The sequence below is a fragment of the Puccinia triticina genome, chromosome 4A (assembly GCF_026914185.1).
Source record: "Puccinia triticina chromosome 4A, complete sequence".
NCBI lineage: Eukaryota > Fungi > Basidiomycota > Pucciniomycetes > Pucciniales > Pucciniaceae > Puccinia > Puccinia triticina.
The window spans coordinates 1,512,424-1,528,764 of record NC_070561.1 but is presented as its reverse complement, the minus strand read 5'-3'; the positions used below and the strand labels follow the sequence as shown (position 1 = coordinate 1,528,764).

Here is a 16,341-nt window from a genome sequence, read left to right as displayed (position 1 = left end):
GGAGTGACTACATAAAACGATAAGCTTATGACAGCAGTGGACATGGTTTCCGATTTTCTGACTGATCGTCTGGGGGGATATGTGGCGGGTTTGAGTGAGAGATACATGGTCGATCGAAATCTGTTTAGCCTGTGGTTACCAACGATCACCCTGGTGGTGATGGGTCTCATCGTCGTTGCCTGGCTGGCATGGATTGGGTGGACTGGGAGAGATGTGCGAGTGTGTGAAGCTTGCCAGGCGACAGCCCCGAGGCTCCTGTTGGGCGATGGCGGCGACTATGGCTCTGGGGATGAGGGGGTGCCTAGTTATGTATGTGAACTCGAGAGGGGGAGCTCCCCAAAGAGAAAAGTGCTGGATCTGGGTCTGGGTGGGTTTGGAAAGTCCAGTGGCCATCGCCATCGCCTCGACCTGGCAATGGCATCGCTGCTGCTCCCCATAACCCCATACTTCAACACACATCCCTGAAGCTCCCCTGGCGCTGGAATATGCACTTACTGCCAGATAACCCCATACTTATGTACTTGTCAAACCCAGATAAGATTTGTGAAGTCAAAGTGACGTGCCCACTGTTTCTGCGCCCGCCCAAGCTGGTCCAATCCCTTCCAGTTCAGTTGCAGCTCTCTTTTGTTGCGGTTGCTAATTTGTAATTTTCTTCTTCTTTTTTTCGCAGCTGACACTTCGCCGAGTCCATCCTATTTAAGCCCAGCCACCACTGACACTCCGCCGCCTTCTCCTCCCCTGACTCAACCCCAACCAGCACCAACCACTCTCAACCACTCTCCAGGCGTGCTCGAAATACCATCCAGTTTACCACAACCACTTCAATCCACAATGGGCCTCTCTCCTCCCGACCTTCATGTGACTCGTTGGTGGTCCAATCAGCCACCAGCAGAAGGCTACTGGGGTCCATCGTAAGCACATCTTGACACTCCAGAATATTTATCCTCAGAAACATAAATTGATTCCTCAAATTCATTGATTGATTGCTTCAGAACTTCTTCCATCGATTGGTGGTCAGTCCCCGCCCCCTTCAGCTTATGACTTGACCTCCAGCATCTCACTCACTCTCTTTTTCCAAATACAGTGAAGCCAACTATGCCATCACAAGATTTATTGCTGAATTTACGAACACACTCTCAAATTTGGTTTTTGGTAAGCCATTTAATCTCATTGAGCGGAACATGCTCGCAAGAAAACTAAAACTGATCTTGTCTTGCGACTCTGGTTTATGTGTTAGTTTCTTGGGCCCTCTAGTGAGTACATCTTGTTTCTAGATAACGGGTTTATGGCGCGCTGTTCTAATTAACTGAATTGGATGTCGTGTGTAGCGGAGTGAAGAAATGCAGAGACGAGAAACTACCACTTCCATTGGCGTTGTGTCAAGTAGGAATCGCACTCGTAGGCTTCGGAAGCTTCCTGTAAGTCACCATATAGCCCCGGCCCACCAGAAAGCAACAAAAAACACATCAGGTGCTGATGGTCTTTGGGCTGCTCAGGTTCCATGCCACATTACGGTACGAATGGCAACTCGGAGACGAGCTGCCGATGATCTTCTGTTGCGCATTCATCACCTACGTCGCATTCGATACCGGGAGCGCAAGCCTTCCCCGGACCCCATTCGTTCGCTGCCTGCCCTACCTCCTCTCCATCTACTCCTTCGGCGTCAGCCTTATCTACCTCCGCTACCCCAACCCGGTCTTCCATCAAGTCGCATACGCAACCATCCAAACGTCAGCCCCGGTTGAATATCCTTTCCTGTATACACACCTGCTCATCATTCTTATTCTTCTTCTTTGCGCGTTCAAACACAGACTCGCCACTTTCCGCTCAGCTTACACCGTCCGCGCCGCGCCTGAAGGAACCTACAGGGAGCAGAAGAACAAGGCCGATGCCATCCGCTATCTGTCCATCGGATCTGTCACCTTTATCACCGGGTTCCTGATCTGGAACATCGACAACCTGTAGGTCTTCTTCTATCGCGTTCGCCTGTACTACCTTTCTTATTCTTACCTCTGTTTTACTCCAATCTTTCCATGCAGATTCTGTGATAAAATCTCACACTTGAAAGAATATTTGGGCACACCCCTGTCGTTTGTCTTGGAAGGACATGCTTGGTGGCATCTAGCCACAGGCACTGGCTCATATCTGGTAAAATCTCTCTCCCTCTTACCCAAAATCACAATCGATCATCAATTGGACGAAATTGCTGACCATAATTTTGTTTTTGTCTTATGTTACTAGATTGTTGTCGGATTGCAATTGATGTCCTTGAGCTTGAAAGAAGGCGCAGACGGCTTCGAAATCAAGCGCGGCGGGATCTTCGGGCTCTGTCCTTACGTCGCCCGCATTCCTATCAAGATTGACCCCAAACTCCATTAACCTTTCCCCCCTCCAGTCCTTCTCCCCCGTCGAACTCCCTTTAGCATATCTTATCTCCTCCCAACATTTCATTCCCTGTTCCTATTCGATATCCTTTCTTGTCCAGCTTTTCTTTCTCAATCATCATGCCCTGCAAATTCCCGTCTCAAACTACACAAAAAAAACACTCTAGAAAATGTCTGTCCATACATCTCCTTGTCTATTCCACGTTCTTACTTTTTTGATTCTTTTTTGTTTTACATAGACCCCGCTTCTTTTTTCTGCTGGAAATTCTTTGATTACTTTGCCTCTCTCTTTTTCCTCCCCCTTTTTTCCATTGTTGTTGTTGCCGGATTCTCCGCAGATGTTCTTATATCCCGCATATACAATGTAATGTAACCTTTTTTGCATGTCGTGTTTCTTTTTTCTCGTCCTTGAGAGTTATGGTCTTACAAATTAGCTACTTTCAGATGAGCGCATACTACATCTGATCAAGACATCTTTGTTTTTGCGTTGCGGTCGTTGGATCTCCCTTGCTATGAAAATCCTGGATCAATCTTATGTGACTCCTTCAAAATGACACTGTATTACTATCATTTTGTTGGTGTTTCAGTTAAACATAATAATGCTATTCTGACAGTTTCGAAATATCTCATGCAGATCTCATTCCTGTTGTACCTGGAGGCTCCAGTCTATGCTACCCACCCCTTTCTCGCAAAAAAGCAAAACAGTGTCCAATCTGGTTCCTAACTTTCAATCAAAACTTCACGTTTTATCTCTCCTCTTTGTCTTCACAGATTCCCATGTAACTGCGATTAGGGTACACAATAGCCCGGTTCACGTTGGTGACTTTGAACCTATTTTTATCTGATTTTATCATAAAATTTTGACAAATTTTTCAATCATCCAAAAAAGTGGTTTCAGAAGAATCTGACCAACTTGAAAAAAATGATAAATTTTAATGATAAAATGGATAAAAATGGACTTAAAACTCCAATGTGAACCGGGCTAATAGGGGGGTTCACAATTGAAATTTACAAAACTTTGGGACACATTTTAAGGTGTTTACGAACATTTTTTAAAAAAATTGATAATTTGCACTGACTGATCAGTATCACCTGCTGCTGTGCATTTTCCCAAAATTTTAAAATTTTGTTCACAAGGGCCTTAAATTTGGCTCCAAAGTTTAGTAAAATTCAATTGTGAACCCCCCTAATGTAGGAAGGACTCGTTTATTTTACATCTAACTCATCACAAGCCCTGGTGGGTGCTGTGGCTGGCAGCGGCAGGGAGGGCGGCTTGGAGAGCGCTCCGCGCGGGTCCCCGGACCTCCATTCGAGTGGCTTTGTTTAAGCTAGATTTTACACAATTTTTTCATGGTCGGTCGGCCCGCCGGGTACTCGCGAGCCGGCGAGTGGGTTTGAGCATCGTGCCGACCCGGCCCGCAATTATGTGGGTTAAATTTAGATCTTAATCTACATCTTACAGCTGGAGACGACATTGGTGTTCAACGACTCAAAATAGCACCAACCCAACATTTTTTACCTTCTCACCGGAAAGAACGGAGTTGATTGTTTGCGTCGGAACTGCTCCGGGACGTCATGAGGATGCAGCTTGCTGGATCTTGAGGGGCTTTTCTACCATCCAGGTTGGGGTGCGTAAGAGCCTGGCTGCTGTCTAAAACGATGAAAGAAAAGGGAGCTGCCGACTGAACAGGTCGTCGGCTTGGAGGGCAAGTGTCGGTCTCTTGAAATATGTACAATCTTTCACATAATCACCAGCGTCATGGGCGGGATGGGTTACACCGGGTGGTGGTACTGGTGGCTCCCCCTCCGATCGAGTAAGAACGAAGAAAGCAACGGACCAAGTATGAGCACCGAGCCGGTTGTTAAAGAGCGAAAGAGCGCCCATGGGGGGGGGGGGGGGGGGGGGGAGGCACGAGCAAAGGTGTCAGAAAATCTTCCCTCCATCGAGGTCTGCCGGCTCCTGCCGGCTCTTAATACTTGAATGTTGTTTGGGTCGGAGTCCGACTGTTCCCCCATTTTCATTTTCTCCATTCACTTTCTCGATTATTTCTTTCATTATATAACAAGACCCTCCACTCATTAGCATAGATTAGGCGACAGTCATGCACTCTCTTACACTGACAATCTTCTGCGGACAACAAGAAACTCCATTCCTTACTTGATCCAAGTCCACCCGATCCCCAATACCCTCATCATAGCGAAATTTTCCAACAGGTCTGTTTTACCAAAAGTACAGCTGATTTCCCGTCATAATCATCATGATTTTCACAAACGAGAACACAATCTTCCAGACACATGCAGTGCAGATTCTGCTATTGTATTGCATCTTCCTCAATCCAGTTGGTAGCATGTTTTTAACTGGCGGAAGGAGTGCAGACGGGTTGGGTGCAGTAGTTAGAGGTATGAGAGGGGGAGACAATCTGAACTCGGCAACCGGCGCTGGAAAGTTGGGCGGTACCCTGGATACAACTAGGCTAGGTGACACCGGCACGACAACTTTGAATACTCAGGACCTCACGACCATGAGAGACGGTAGGACAGCCATGCCATTAAAAACAGCTGAAGACACCTCGGGAATTGACAAGGACGCCACGAAATTTAATCGTCTCGATGCGGATGATTCAATTCCTAAGTCGAGAATTCCAGCCGCGACCACTATTGACCAAGCGGCCGAAAAAATCCAAGTGGCCACTGTCCCGAGCACCAAGAAGGTGAAATGGGCGGATGAGGAGAGAACAATCTCGGAGGCACCATTAGCCGTTGCGCCAGTGTCAACCGGATTACCAAAGCAGTTACCAAAGTCTGTCCTCCGGAACAAACAACCTGGACCCCTTGCGCAGCCTTCGCGACCCAGGTGGACCTTCAAAGCAATGAAACAGTATTTCTTGAAGATATTTTTTCCATCAAAGAAGACTCAACCGGGGCGATCTCCAGTGAAGAAATTGACCCGCTCGCCCAGATTCAAGATACAACCGGAGTCATTAACGGCAGCTCTGGACAACGCTGTCAAGGCCACTTGAGCCACCTCGATGACACAAGTGGCTTGAACTTCCAGCGACTGGTATGCCGACACCTATTTTGCTCATGTAGTCAAGTTTCCATTCATTTGTAGCTGAAGACAATGTCTATGTTGCCACAGGTGTGTTTGCCAAGAGTGGCCTATACAGGGTCCAGGTGTAGGGGTTTTATCTCCCAGAGCTATCTAAACCCTTAAAAATTTGTCTTTTCTTGTCTCATCCTCAACTCAGCGGTTTTTCTCACCATGTATACCTCGATCAATCCCTACCTAGGCTGTTTCAAGCCCCATTGTAACCCATATTCGTCGATTTGTGGCTTCTAATGTTGCTGATTTCTGTCATAGATGAGGCAGCCCATCCTCATCAGATCCTTTGCTTACAATGTGTAATCACAGCCTCAGGAGATTGCTCCTTTCATTCAGACAGTTCTCTTTTATCTTTATTTATATAAACATTCTCATACATAGCTAGTCACCCAAAGAATTAGACCTATTCAACAGTCCAAAACTGAGGGCAACTCATCCCAGCGGAGGAATGTTAAGCATCAAATAGGGTCGCAAGGCCACAGCGGAGAGGACTCCGCAACCCTTCTTGAGATTATCAATTCAAGGGTATACTTCCCTTAGGAAGCAATAAACGGGAAGACCTCCATGATCTCTACTGTGATTATGAAGTGCAGAATGGTCCTATCATACACAAACCTCAGCCCTCGTAGAAAAATGTCAAGGCTTTGGTTACATATAAGACACTCACAAGAGATCCAACTTTTCCGATTAGGATTTGTGAGGCCAAGCATGTCAACTTGACTTCATGATAAAAGGAAGAGTTCAAAGCCTGGATTTTTTGATTGAGAACAAGGGTGATATCAATCAGATCAACCTGCATGTATTGGGGGAGTTGTAACTTGTAATTGAAAATTTTGGAGCAACTAAAAGTTTGTTTTTCTTTGTCTCAATGCCATGTATTTACAAGTTTATAGTTGAGAGAGAGAAAAACAAAGTTACCTAAAAGCAGCAAAAATGGGTGCTTAGCTTTAAGGCTGATGAGTTTCTTGGGTTGCTATGTTCTGAGCACGTGGCTGGAGAAGTGTCAAGTATGAGTCTAGGGAATGCACCTTTGTTAGCGCCTGCTCTCATTATCCAGGTGTGCTTTGAGTTTGTGCTCTGGGCTTACCAAAGCAGGAGCCAGTCAACAGGACCCTGGAAAGCGCGGCCAGAGGTTAGTAACCAAAATGTATGAATGCTTTAAGCCACTTTGGCTGGCAACCCAAAATGATAGCCCAATTCTGAAAAGACGGGCACATGTACGCTTGAAGGGAAAATAATGTACTGCCATTTCCTCCCCAGCATGTTGCAAGATTTGGCAACGAGAGCAAGAAAACCTCTTTCAAAAATGTATGAATCCCACAATTTTGAATTGATTTTGGTTACTAACCTCTGGCCGCGCTTTCCAGGGTCCTCAGTCAACTAAGGATTCTGGTCTTATCCTGTCTATACGGATTTGCTGGATCTGGGCCTGATTGTCAAACGGAGTTTGTGATAATTTTAGCTTTATGATCTGTCTGCATATAAGAGATGCGTTGACTCACCGCTTGCGGTGCTGGCCGTTATCCTATCAAGTAGGGAGGCTGGGGTCTGATTGCTGATGCGTTCTGCAAGGAATCTGCAAGATTAAAGTTAGTCAGCTTTGTTATGAACTGCAGCTTTAACTCTCCTTGAGCACGTACTTGTAGTCTGAGTATCTTTTTCCTTTTCACATTGCGGGTGCCAACGCTGTATTCAATATGATCCATGTATTTGTATTAGCAAGTAGCGCATTGGAATACATTTGGAGATCCGTGGATCTGGATTGGAGCGCTTGAGCAATGCGCAGCGCTTTTTTTTTTACAATTGTGTATCTGCCCCCTGATGCAATACAGGTTTTTTGGGATCCATATATTGGCTTGCCCAATCCTATACAGAGACAATACCCAATGCAATTGGGTGTATTGGGTAGGGTGAGTGTATGTATGGATTTAAATTGGAAATCTCAAACCTCAACCTGATAGCGCGCTGCTTTCATTCCATCGATCCAGCCCAATCTCTTTCCTTCCCTACCCATCGATCCAACCCAATCTCACCAACTCAAACCTGATAGCACACTGCTTTCCTTCCATTGATCCCATCAATCCAACCCAATCTCACCGACTCAGAACCATCAAATAAGTAAATGACTCCAACACATCCAGCTCAGAACTCACCCTCTCCACAGTGCAGCACCTTCCGTTGACCGCTGGCCTCAAGGCAATCGACTTGGAAACTACGGGTTTGACCAAGGTCAAAAAAAGTACCCTTGACTATGTTCCTGGCCTGGAGACAATTGGTGAAGAACTTGAATTACCCAACAAGGCCAATTGGTTCAACCCTGATGTGGATGAAGATGGCGAGGATGTTGATCTGGATGATGATGAATCGGAATCTGATACTGATACCAAGACCCCCAAAGCGATGAAGATGAATGATGTGGCTCAGCTCAACCCGGCTTATTGGCTCTCTATATTCCAGGTGTGCTTCCCAGACCATCACGACTACTCCCAAGGCCTTCTTCAGCTGCATTACGACCAGCGAAAGCTAGAAGAAGAATCCAAGACTGGTTCAAAGCAAGTGGCCCCACCAGCTCAGAGTCAACCTTCAACTAAACATTGACAAACGGTATGAGAAATTGATTTTTTCCCAGATGCAACCAAGGCTGAAAATGTGGACGAGTTGGCATTGTATATTACTGGAAAATATAAACTTCCAGCGGATAATGCAGACAAGTGCCTTAATTGGTGGAGGGTAAGTCCATAGATTCATCACTTGATCAATAAAATTGATGAATTGGCTAATATCATTTTACAATTATTGATTTGGGACCACCATCAAGAATTTCCCATCTTAGCGTCAATTGCAAGGGATTACTTGGCTTGCTCGGCAACCTCAGCAAGCTTCGAACGTTCCGTCTCAGCTGCCGCTGATGTATGTGGACACGACCAAGGAAGTTTGGCAATCTGAACCATTGAGAGATGTGTCAGCTCTCATCAATGGTTACGACAAGGTTCCAAGGCTGAAGGAGACTTTGCCAAAGCTCAAGGTGTTATTGACCAAGCCTTGGCAGAGGCCGCGGAATCAAAACCCAAGCAAGCTAAAATCAAACCCTCCAGCAACGCTTCAAGTAGCAAGACAAAGGAACAACCCGACTAGAATTTTATTTTATTTATCTTCTTATGTGTTCTTATCCTCCCCCGCTTTGCTGCAGTCTCAGAATTGTTTTTATCCCCCCCTCCACTCCTTTCTGAGAAATGTGAAGAAATTATGTGCCAAGAACAATCCTCCAGATACGGGATTGGTATATGATTGGATTCCTGATCCTATACATGATATCTGTGATTCATGTATTGGGTAACTAATACATTGGATTGGGATCGCATCGCCTGCGCGATGCAATCCGTAGCTTAAAAGATATCATGTATTGAGCATTTGATACTATCCGATGTATATGCATATACAATACATGGATTGTATCGAATACAGCGTTGCGGGTGCTGTATCTGCAAGTGAGCGAGTGAAGCTTGTCAGCTAGAGATTGGGTTAGGGCTGGACTGCTAGAGGGCTTACCTCTTTGCGCAGCTGGGTCTGGGGTTCTGGGAAACCGCGCTCTACGAGCAGCTGGTTCTGGGGCCAACCGCGCTAGCTTCCTTGATGGTGTAAGACTCAAAAGTGGTAATGAAACCCTTTTGCTGAATGGTGAAGGGTATGATGGTGTTGCAAGCTTTGCCCTTCTGTTATCAGTCAACAAGACCCACCAAGCTCAGCTTGGCAAGTTTTATTAAGTGATAGGTCTGGTCTGTTCCAGATGAAATCTGTTTGAATGGCAACGTGTAAGTGTTTTAATTGATTTGTTATAAGGGTTGAAATGTTGTTATAAGGGTTGATTTATTGTTATAAGGGTTTTAGGATTTGATTGTGGATGAGTGTTGGGTGACTTGTGAGTTCTGGGTGAGGAACTGGGGAGCAGACCACTGGGGGTGGAGAGAGCTCCTTTTATAGACAAAAGTGGAGCCCCAAAGGGGCTTGTGGGTTAGGGTTTTAGCTAATCTAGACAACAGGGTGAGGGATTTTAGCTGGTGGGAGTAGATACAAATGATGTCATAACCCCTCAGGGGTGCATGAATGGTGTCAGAATATACCACAGAACATTCTAAATATGCCAGGGGTGCATAAATGATGTCAGAATATACAAAAGAGCATTCTAACGCATGCATGAGGTGACAGTAGACTGCATGAGCTGTCATACAGGGTTAATTAGTGTATAAAAAAAGTCTGAGGCTGCAGAAACAGTGTAAATGATGTCATCCTATGTATATAAAGGAGTGTATGTAGTTAATATGTAATGAGTGTAGCCTGACAGTGAGATGTATGTTTGTATCCTGTGATATGTATAAGTGTACTACTGTGAAAATTGGGTTGAGGCAGGTGACAGCTGGGTTCCTGGGGCTGGCCGTGTGATAGGTGTCCACAAGGTGTAAATTCCACACTAGAGGGGGCCCAGGGGTGCTTCCAGTGGTGACTAGGGGTAAAATTGGCCGCAGAATCCATTTCTGGGGTCCATTTGGTGGTATCTTGAGGCCTATTATGAGTACTTATGTGGTATAGAATTTTTTTTTTCATTTTTTCCACTTTTCCGTCTACCACAACGGTTGCTGTGGGTGGCCTGAGCTTGTATTTCTACAGTAATGATGTGTGATATGTGGAGGTGTTGCACTATCAAATCTGATGGATGCTTGAATGGAGGAGAGTGGAGGTCATTTAGAGAGCTCTAGATGCCTCTCTGAATCCTAAAATAACACAACTATCAGACCAATGACCAGTGCACATGAAAATGATGAATCAGAGGGCTAGGAAAATATTTTCCTTTTGACCAAAAATTAACAAGTAGTTTGTGTCAATTGAAATCTTCTGTGAAGCCCCCGCCCTTGACAGGGTTTCACACAAAGGGTCACAGTATTACATGACCCCTGGCGCAGATGAACACTTATACTCGAGTTCCCACTTCCCTAGTCCGGCAGGGACTCATTCCCTCCCGGCTAGGTAAGCAGTCTTTTCTGATTCCTCTTCCTTTTCCCTTGTCCTCCTTCTTCCTCTCCTACATAGTTGTACTTACCAATTAAGGGACTCATTCCCTCCCGGCTAGCTTGCAATACAGATTGGACCTAGAACTTCCGGCTTCCGCCCGCTCCACGTGCCTTTTCCTATCATTTTCAGTGAGGGTCCACCGGACCCTTATATCTGAGGGGCTTGCAAGTTGCAGACCCAACTGGGAATCCTCCACTATGGCAAGGGCCGCTGAGCACCTGGCCTTTCAGAGGAGCCAAGGGACAACAGAAGCACATTTTAGTTATTTAGAATAGGAGAAGTGTAACTAATTTTCTGGGAGGCTCCAAACTCATCCTGTATCTGTATCTTGCCTCTAATTGCTCCAATTTCTAAAGTTATCCAAGGGTTAAAATTGTGGAATTGGATATTTTCAGTCAAGCTTGGAATGGATATCATAAAATGAATGTTGAAATTCCAGTGTCCCAGTTTCTCTTCCCTCATCTGTCCCTTCCCTGTCGCTCATTTCCTCTCCCTGTCACTCTCTCATTCCCTCCAGATGCATATTCATTGTTCACCTTCTGTCCCACAAATCAGCCCCAAAGTCGTGATAGATTCAAGTCCCTCAGCTTAGATGGAAATGAATTCATCTTCTTCTGCGCGTATTCCCCTGAGGCCTCTACAGGATACAATCTTGTAGCGTGTGCGCTCCCCCGCCACGCAAGCTAGCAGCTTTTTGCCCTCTTTGAGGGCTCCCTTGGCCCCTTTTGTTGTCTCACTCAGAGTATCTCTGAGCTTGTTGTTCCTCAGGCCCTTCCTCCCTTCCTCTCAACCTCGACCTCAGTTCACAGCTTCAACAATGAAATTTTCTTAGTTGACATAAATTGCAGTGTACCAACTGCCTGATTGTGGAACTTAACTTTTATCCTACAGCCGTATTTTTGCTAATTTTTCCGACGGCTTGAAAAGCCTCGGACCCAACATTGTTGACCTTTTTGCCACAAAAGGACGCGTTGATTGCTTGACTATTGGGCTGGAGCTGCTCCCTGGCGTCAGGAGGATGGAGCTTGCCAGATTTTGAAGGGCTTTTCTTCCCGACATGTTTTGTTACGGAAAGGACCTGGCCATTGTCAAGTGACAAGAACAATGAGAAAAGGGAGCCGCCAACCAACCATGTCGTTGGCTTAGAGAGCAGTGGTCGTCTTTTGGAAGAAGCTTAAATCATTGGCATAATCACCAGCTTCATGGATATGAGTTCAGCCATCCATGTTACACGGGGTGGGTGGCGCTGACAACTCTTTCCCCTCCGACTCCGAGTAAGAAAAAAGAAACCAAGTACAAGCGTGCACCACGGGTTGCGGTTGATTGGGTGCCGACGTAATGAATTGCGTTGGCCCAACCCCCCCAACCCCACCCAAAAATTTGGTTGGCCAATCTAATGTTTCATAGCGGGATGTATCGGGGTTTTTCATTGGCGGATCTTCCGACGGCGGGCCTACAGCATGCCGGCTGTTGGCTGATCTTCCAACGGCAGGCCCACGGAAGGGCAGCTGTCGGCGTATCTTCCGACAGCGGCCGCACAAAACAGTGGGTGTTGGCTGGTCATCGAGCTTGCCCATCAAAAAGTTCACTCATTGGGACTCAAACGTCAGCCACAACCCTCGGCCAGGCCGTAACGTCACCACTAACCGCTACGGCACAAAGCATTGCCCCTGGCACTACGGGCAAATAGGTGTTGTTGGGGCCCGCAGCATCACCTGACGTTGCATTTGGGGTCGCGGCCGCAGTAACTGCGCCTACTTGTGCAGTCACGCGGGCTTGCAACGACAGGGTGACGCTGCATGCCGCAGCAACAGCTACATGCCTGTAGTGTGACTTCCCTGTTTGTCGTATATACACAGCAAAACATGTATTCCTGTAAAGTTTGGAGGCTTTCCTTCTTGACATGTTTGTTTGTTTTACTTTTTTTTTTGTAAAATTTTGAACTGTGTACACCATGGGTGAAGCGCGTCGAAATTATTTTGATTGCCCACCGAAATGCTTTTGGTTGGCCCGCCTGCAAGGGCGGACCGTCCATTGACGGTCGGCAATTCTCCAGAAAGCAATCCAGCGGTTTACTGGATGGGATTCCGAATTTATTTCGGATTGCCAACCCCATTCCGAATTGCTTTTGATGGGTATTCGGAATGGTGACGGGTTGGCGCGGGCTGCTGAAGGCTCGAAAATGCGAGTGGGCAACTGGTCAAACAAAAGGGGGGGATCGAACCAGCACCATTTGGCTGATCCATCCCACAGGAGCTGCTTGACCACTATCACCACCGGCAAATGGGTGTGGTTTCCTCCGCAGCCACACCCAGTGGTTTTCGTGCGGCCCCCCGAAAACTCGTGCGGCCCCCGGACCCCCTAGCTGCATATCATTCGGGGTGCTTGTGGGGCCGACCGGTCATCAAGGCATACACCTCGATGACCGTCTCAATCAAACGGTCATCAAGGTGTATGCTTTGATGACCGGTCGGCTCTTGATGACCGGAGCCAGCCGGTCATACATCTCGATGACCGTCTCAATTGAACGGTCATCGAGGTGTATGCCTTGATGACCGGTTGGCTCCGGTCATCAAGGACCTCGATGACCGGAGCTGGCCGGTCATCTGAATACCACACCTCAATGACCGTCTCAATTGAACGGTCATCGAGGTGTATGCCTTGATGACCGGTCGGCTCCGGTCATCAAGGACCGGAGCCGGCCGGTCATCTGGATACCACACCTCGATGACCGTTCTCGATGACCGTCTCAATTGAACGGTCATCGAGGTGTATGCGTTGAAGACCGGTCGGCTCCAGTCATCAAGGTACCTAAATATGTACCTCAAGGGCCAGCCAGCTGGCCGGTCATCGCGGTGTATCGATGACCGGAGCTGACAGTTCATCAACGCATACACCTTGATGACCGGAGCTGACCGGTCATCGAGGTGTGGTATCCAGATGTCCAGCTGGCTCCGGTCATTGAGGTCCTTGATGACCGGAGCCGACCGGTCATCAAGGCATAAACCTCGATGTCCGTCCCATTGAGATGGTCATTGAGGTGTGGTATTCAGATGACTGGCCGGCTCCGGTCATTGAGGTCCTTGATGACTGGAGCCAACCGGCCATCAAGGCATACACCTCGATGTCCATTCAATTGAGACGGTCATTGAGGTGTGGTATCCAGATGACCGGCCGGCTCCGGTAATTGAGGTCATTGAGGTCCTTGATCATGACCGGAGCCAACCGGTCATCAAGGACCTCAATGACCGGAGCCGGCCAGTCATCTGAATACCACACCTCGATGACCGTTCAATTGAGATGGTCATCGAAGTATACAGATGACCGGCCGGCTCCGGTCATCGAGGTTTATGCCTTGATGATTGGTTGGCTCCGCTCATCAAGGTACTATGTACCTCAATGACCAACCAGCTGGCCGGTCATCGAGGTTTATGTATACCTCAATGACCGTTCAGATGGTCATTGAGGTACATTTATACAACCTCAATGACCAGCCAGCTCGCCGGTCATCAAGATTTATGCTGATGACCGGTTGGCCCCATAAGGACCCCGAATGATATGCAGCTAGGGGGTCCGGGGGCCGCACGAGTTTTCGGGGGGCCGCACAAGTTCCGCAGGAAAACCACTGGGTGTGGCTGCGGAGAAAACCACACCCATTTGCGGGTGGTGTATGCTAGACACACTATGCAGTCAGGTGTGTGATTAGTGGATATAAGGCTGCATTTGTGGGGCTTGCCCGGTCGTATATGAAACTATTCCGGGGAAAATCCAGGAAAGAAACCGGAATGAGATTCCGGTCTGTTTCCTGGAATGAAGTCGAATGAATTCCGACTTCATTCCGGCGCGGACCCATCTTTTCAGGTTTGGGTTTAACCCGAATTGCGATCGGAATGATTCCGGTCCTTTGACCACACCGGAAGCATTCCGATCGCTTTTCGGTTTTTCTTGCCCTCCAGTATTTTTACTGGATTCAAACTTTAAAACTTCACCTGTGGTGTAGCCTCTTTCTCACAGCAAAAGAGGCGCATCCAGGTGACTTGATTAAAAAAAAAAAAAAAAGAAGCCCAACCAATCGTTTAGCTAACCCGGACGGCGAGCCGATCATGACTGAGGCTCGACACAGGTCCAACCAGCTGGCGGCGTTGGCTTGCTCAATGAGACAAGCCTTCGTCCGCTGCGGAGTCCTGTTGGACTTGGATTTGACAGGTGATCAAGCTGACGGAGCCAATCAGGCATGTCCAACCTGATGACACTGTTGGTCTGCTTGCCAGGGCTGGATGGGGTCGGCTGGGCAATCCATGACCCCTGATCGACCCACGTGTCATGCCGACACAATGTGTCGGCGGTGTTGGCTTGACATGCGGGTCGGATGGGTCAGACCCACGTAGTTCTGACCCATCGCCGGCGTCGAACCGTCTCCGTCGTGAAAAGCAGGGAGGAGAGGTCATGCCAGACCTGTTCCTGATCCCGCAGCCGAGCCCACGCGCTGATTCAAAATTTATCGAGCGGTGGTGTAAGAGCGCCCTTGAAGTTGCAGGTGTCAGCGGATTCTCTCGCCATCCAGGTCTGGTATCCTGGCTCTAACTCCTCATGATCAACCCAGCCTCTGTCTAATGGGTATTGACTGAGCCGTGCTTCCCCCTCCTCCAGCATTGTTTTTCCTTCATTCACTTTCTCAAATATTTCATTCTTTCCAAGCTCCCACTCATTTAGCTCAGATTAGGCGAAAGCTTATCATACACTCTTGGACACTGACAAATTTCTACCGATAACAAGAAAACACATTGCTTACCTCATGCAACTTCAAGTCCATACAAGTCCACACAATCCCCAATATGATACCCTTATCACAGAGTCACAGAGAAATTTTTAACAGGGTATTTTGCGCAAAGCGCAGTCTATTTCCCATCGTAATCATCATGGTTCCCACCAACAGCAACCCGAGTTTCAAGACACTGGCAGTGCAGGTTCTGCTATCGTATTGTATCTTCCTCAACACAGTTTACGGCATGATGTCCTTCAAAAGCGGAAGGAGTGCAGACGCTTTGGTTGAAACAGCTGGAGGACTAATAGGGACAGACAATCTGAACTCGGCGTTCGGCGCTGGAAAAGGATTGGGGACTTCCATGCAGGACACAACCAAGCTAGGTGGCGCCGGAACGACAACTGTGAAGACTCAGGATCTCGCGACCATGAGAGACGGTAGCACACTAAAGAAAGATGAAGATGCCATGAAATTTCGTGATCTCAATGCAGATAAAACGATTCCTCTCGAGCGGCCAGACCTTCGATCCAGCGAGGAAACGATTGCAGAGCGCATGAAGCAAAGTACAAGTGACGTCCGAGGGCAGGGTGCTCCCCCTGAAATGGCACCCTCGTCCCAGGCGCAATTGGAAAGTTCGAGAATCCCAGACGCCGCGAGTGTTGGCCAACAAGCCAAAATGCCCCAAGAGGCCAAAGTCGCCAGCACCAAGAGAGTAACTTGGGCGGAACAGGATAAACCGGACCAGAGGGTGGCTGAAGCACAAGTAACCGATGTACCAGCGTCAACCCGTAGTTCGAGAGGAATGAAGCAGGATTTATCAAAGATATTTTCTCCATCAAAGAAGACTCAAACGGAGCAGTCTACAGTGGGGAAATCGACTGGATCAACCAAACTCCAGATACGACCCCAGCGCTCCTCGCTGAGTTTGGATCCAGACTCAAAGGCAAGAAGGACCCGAATGAACCAATTGAGGGCCGCACTGAGCAATCCTGAAGAGGCTTAACGACTGGCTTGGTCTTCCC

At 47.7% G+C, this 16,341-nt stretch overlaps 3 protein-coding genes across 3 annotated transcripts; all 3 read left to right on the top strand.

Moving 5' to 3' along the window:
• Nucleotides 1-831: 831 nt before the first annotated feature.
• PtA15_4A163 (uncharacterized protein) lies at nt 832-2,379 on the top strand (the record flags this gene model as incomplete). The annotated part of the gene is made up of 9 exons (XM_053168019.1): nt 832-911; nt 993-1,013; nt 1,085-1,152; nt 1,238-1,253; nt 1,329-1,418; nt 1,497-1,730; nt 1,812-1,961; nt 2,040-2,148; nt 2,242-2,379. The coding sequence occupies 9 exons, from the start codon at nt 832-834 to the stop codon at nt 2,377-2,379; spliced, it is 906 nt and encodes a 301-aa protein (XP_053019270.1).
• Nucleotides 2,380-4,642: 2,263 nt separating this feature from the next.
• PtA15_4A162 (uncharacterized protein) lies at nt 4,643-5,404 on the top strand (the record flags this gene model as incomplete). Its single annotated transcript, XM_053168018.1, has 1 exon — nt 4,643-5,404. The coding sequence occupies one exon, from the start codon at nt 4,643-4,645 to the stop codon at nt 5,402-5,404; it is 762 nt and encodes a 253-aa protein (XP_053019269.1).
• A 10,069-nt stretch (nt 5,405-15,473) lies between these two features.
• On the top strand, nt 15,474-16,322 carry PtA15_4A161 (uncharacterized protein; the record flags this gene model as incomplete). Its single annotated transcript, XM_053168017.1, has 1 exon — nt 15,474-16,322. One exon carries the CDS (start codon nt 15,474-15,476, stop codon nt 16,320-16,322), a length of 849 nt encoding a protein of 282 aa, XP_053019268.1.
• Between the last annotated feature and the right edge of the window lie 19 nt (nt 16,323-16,341).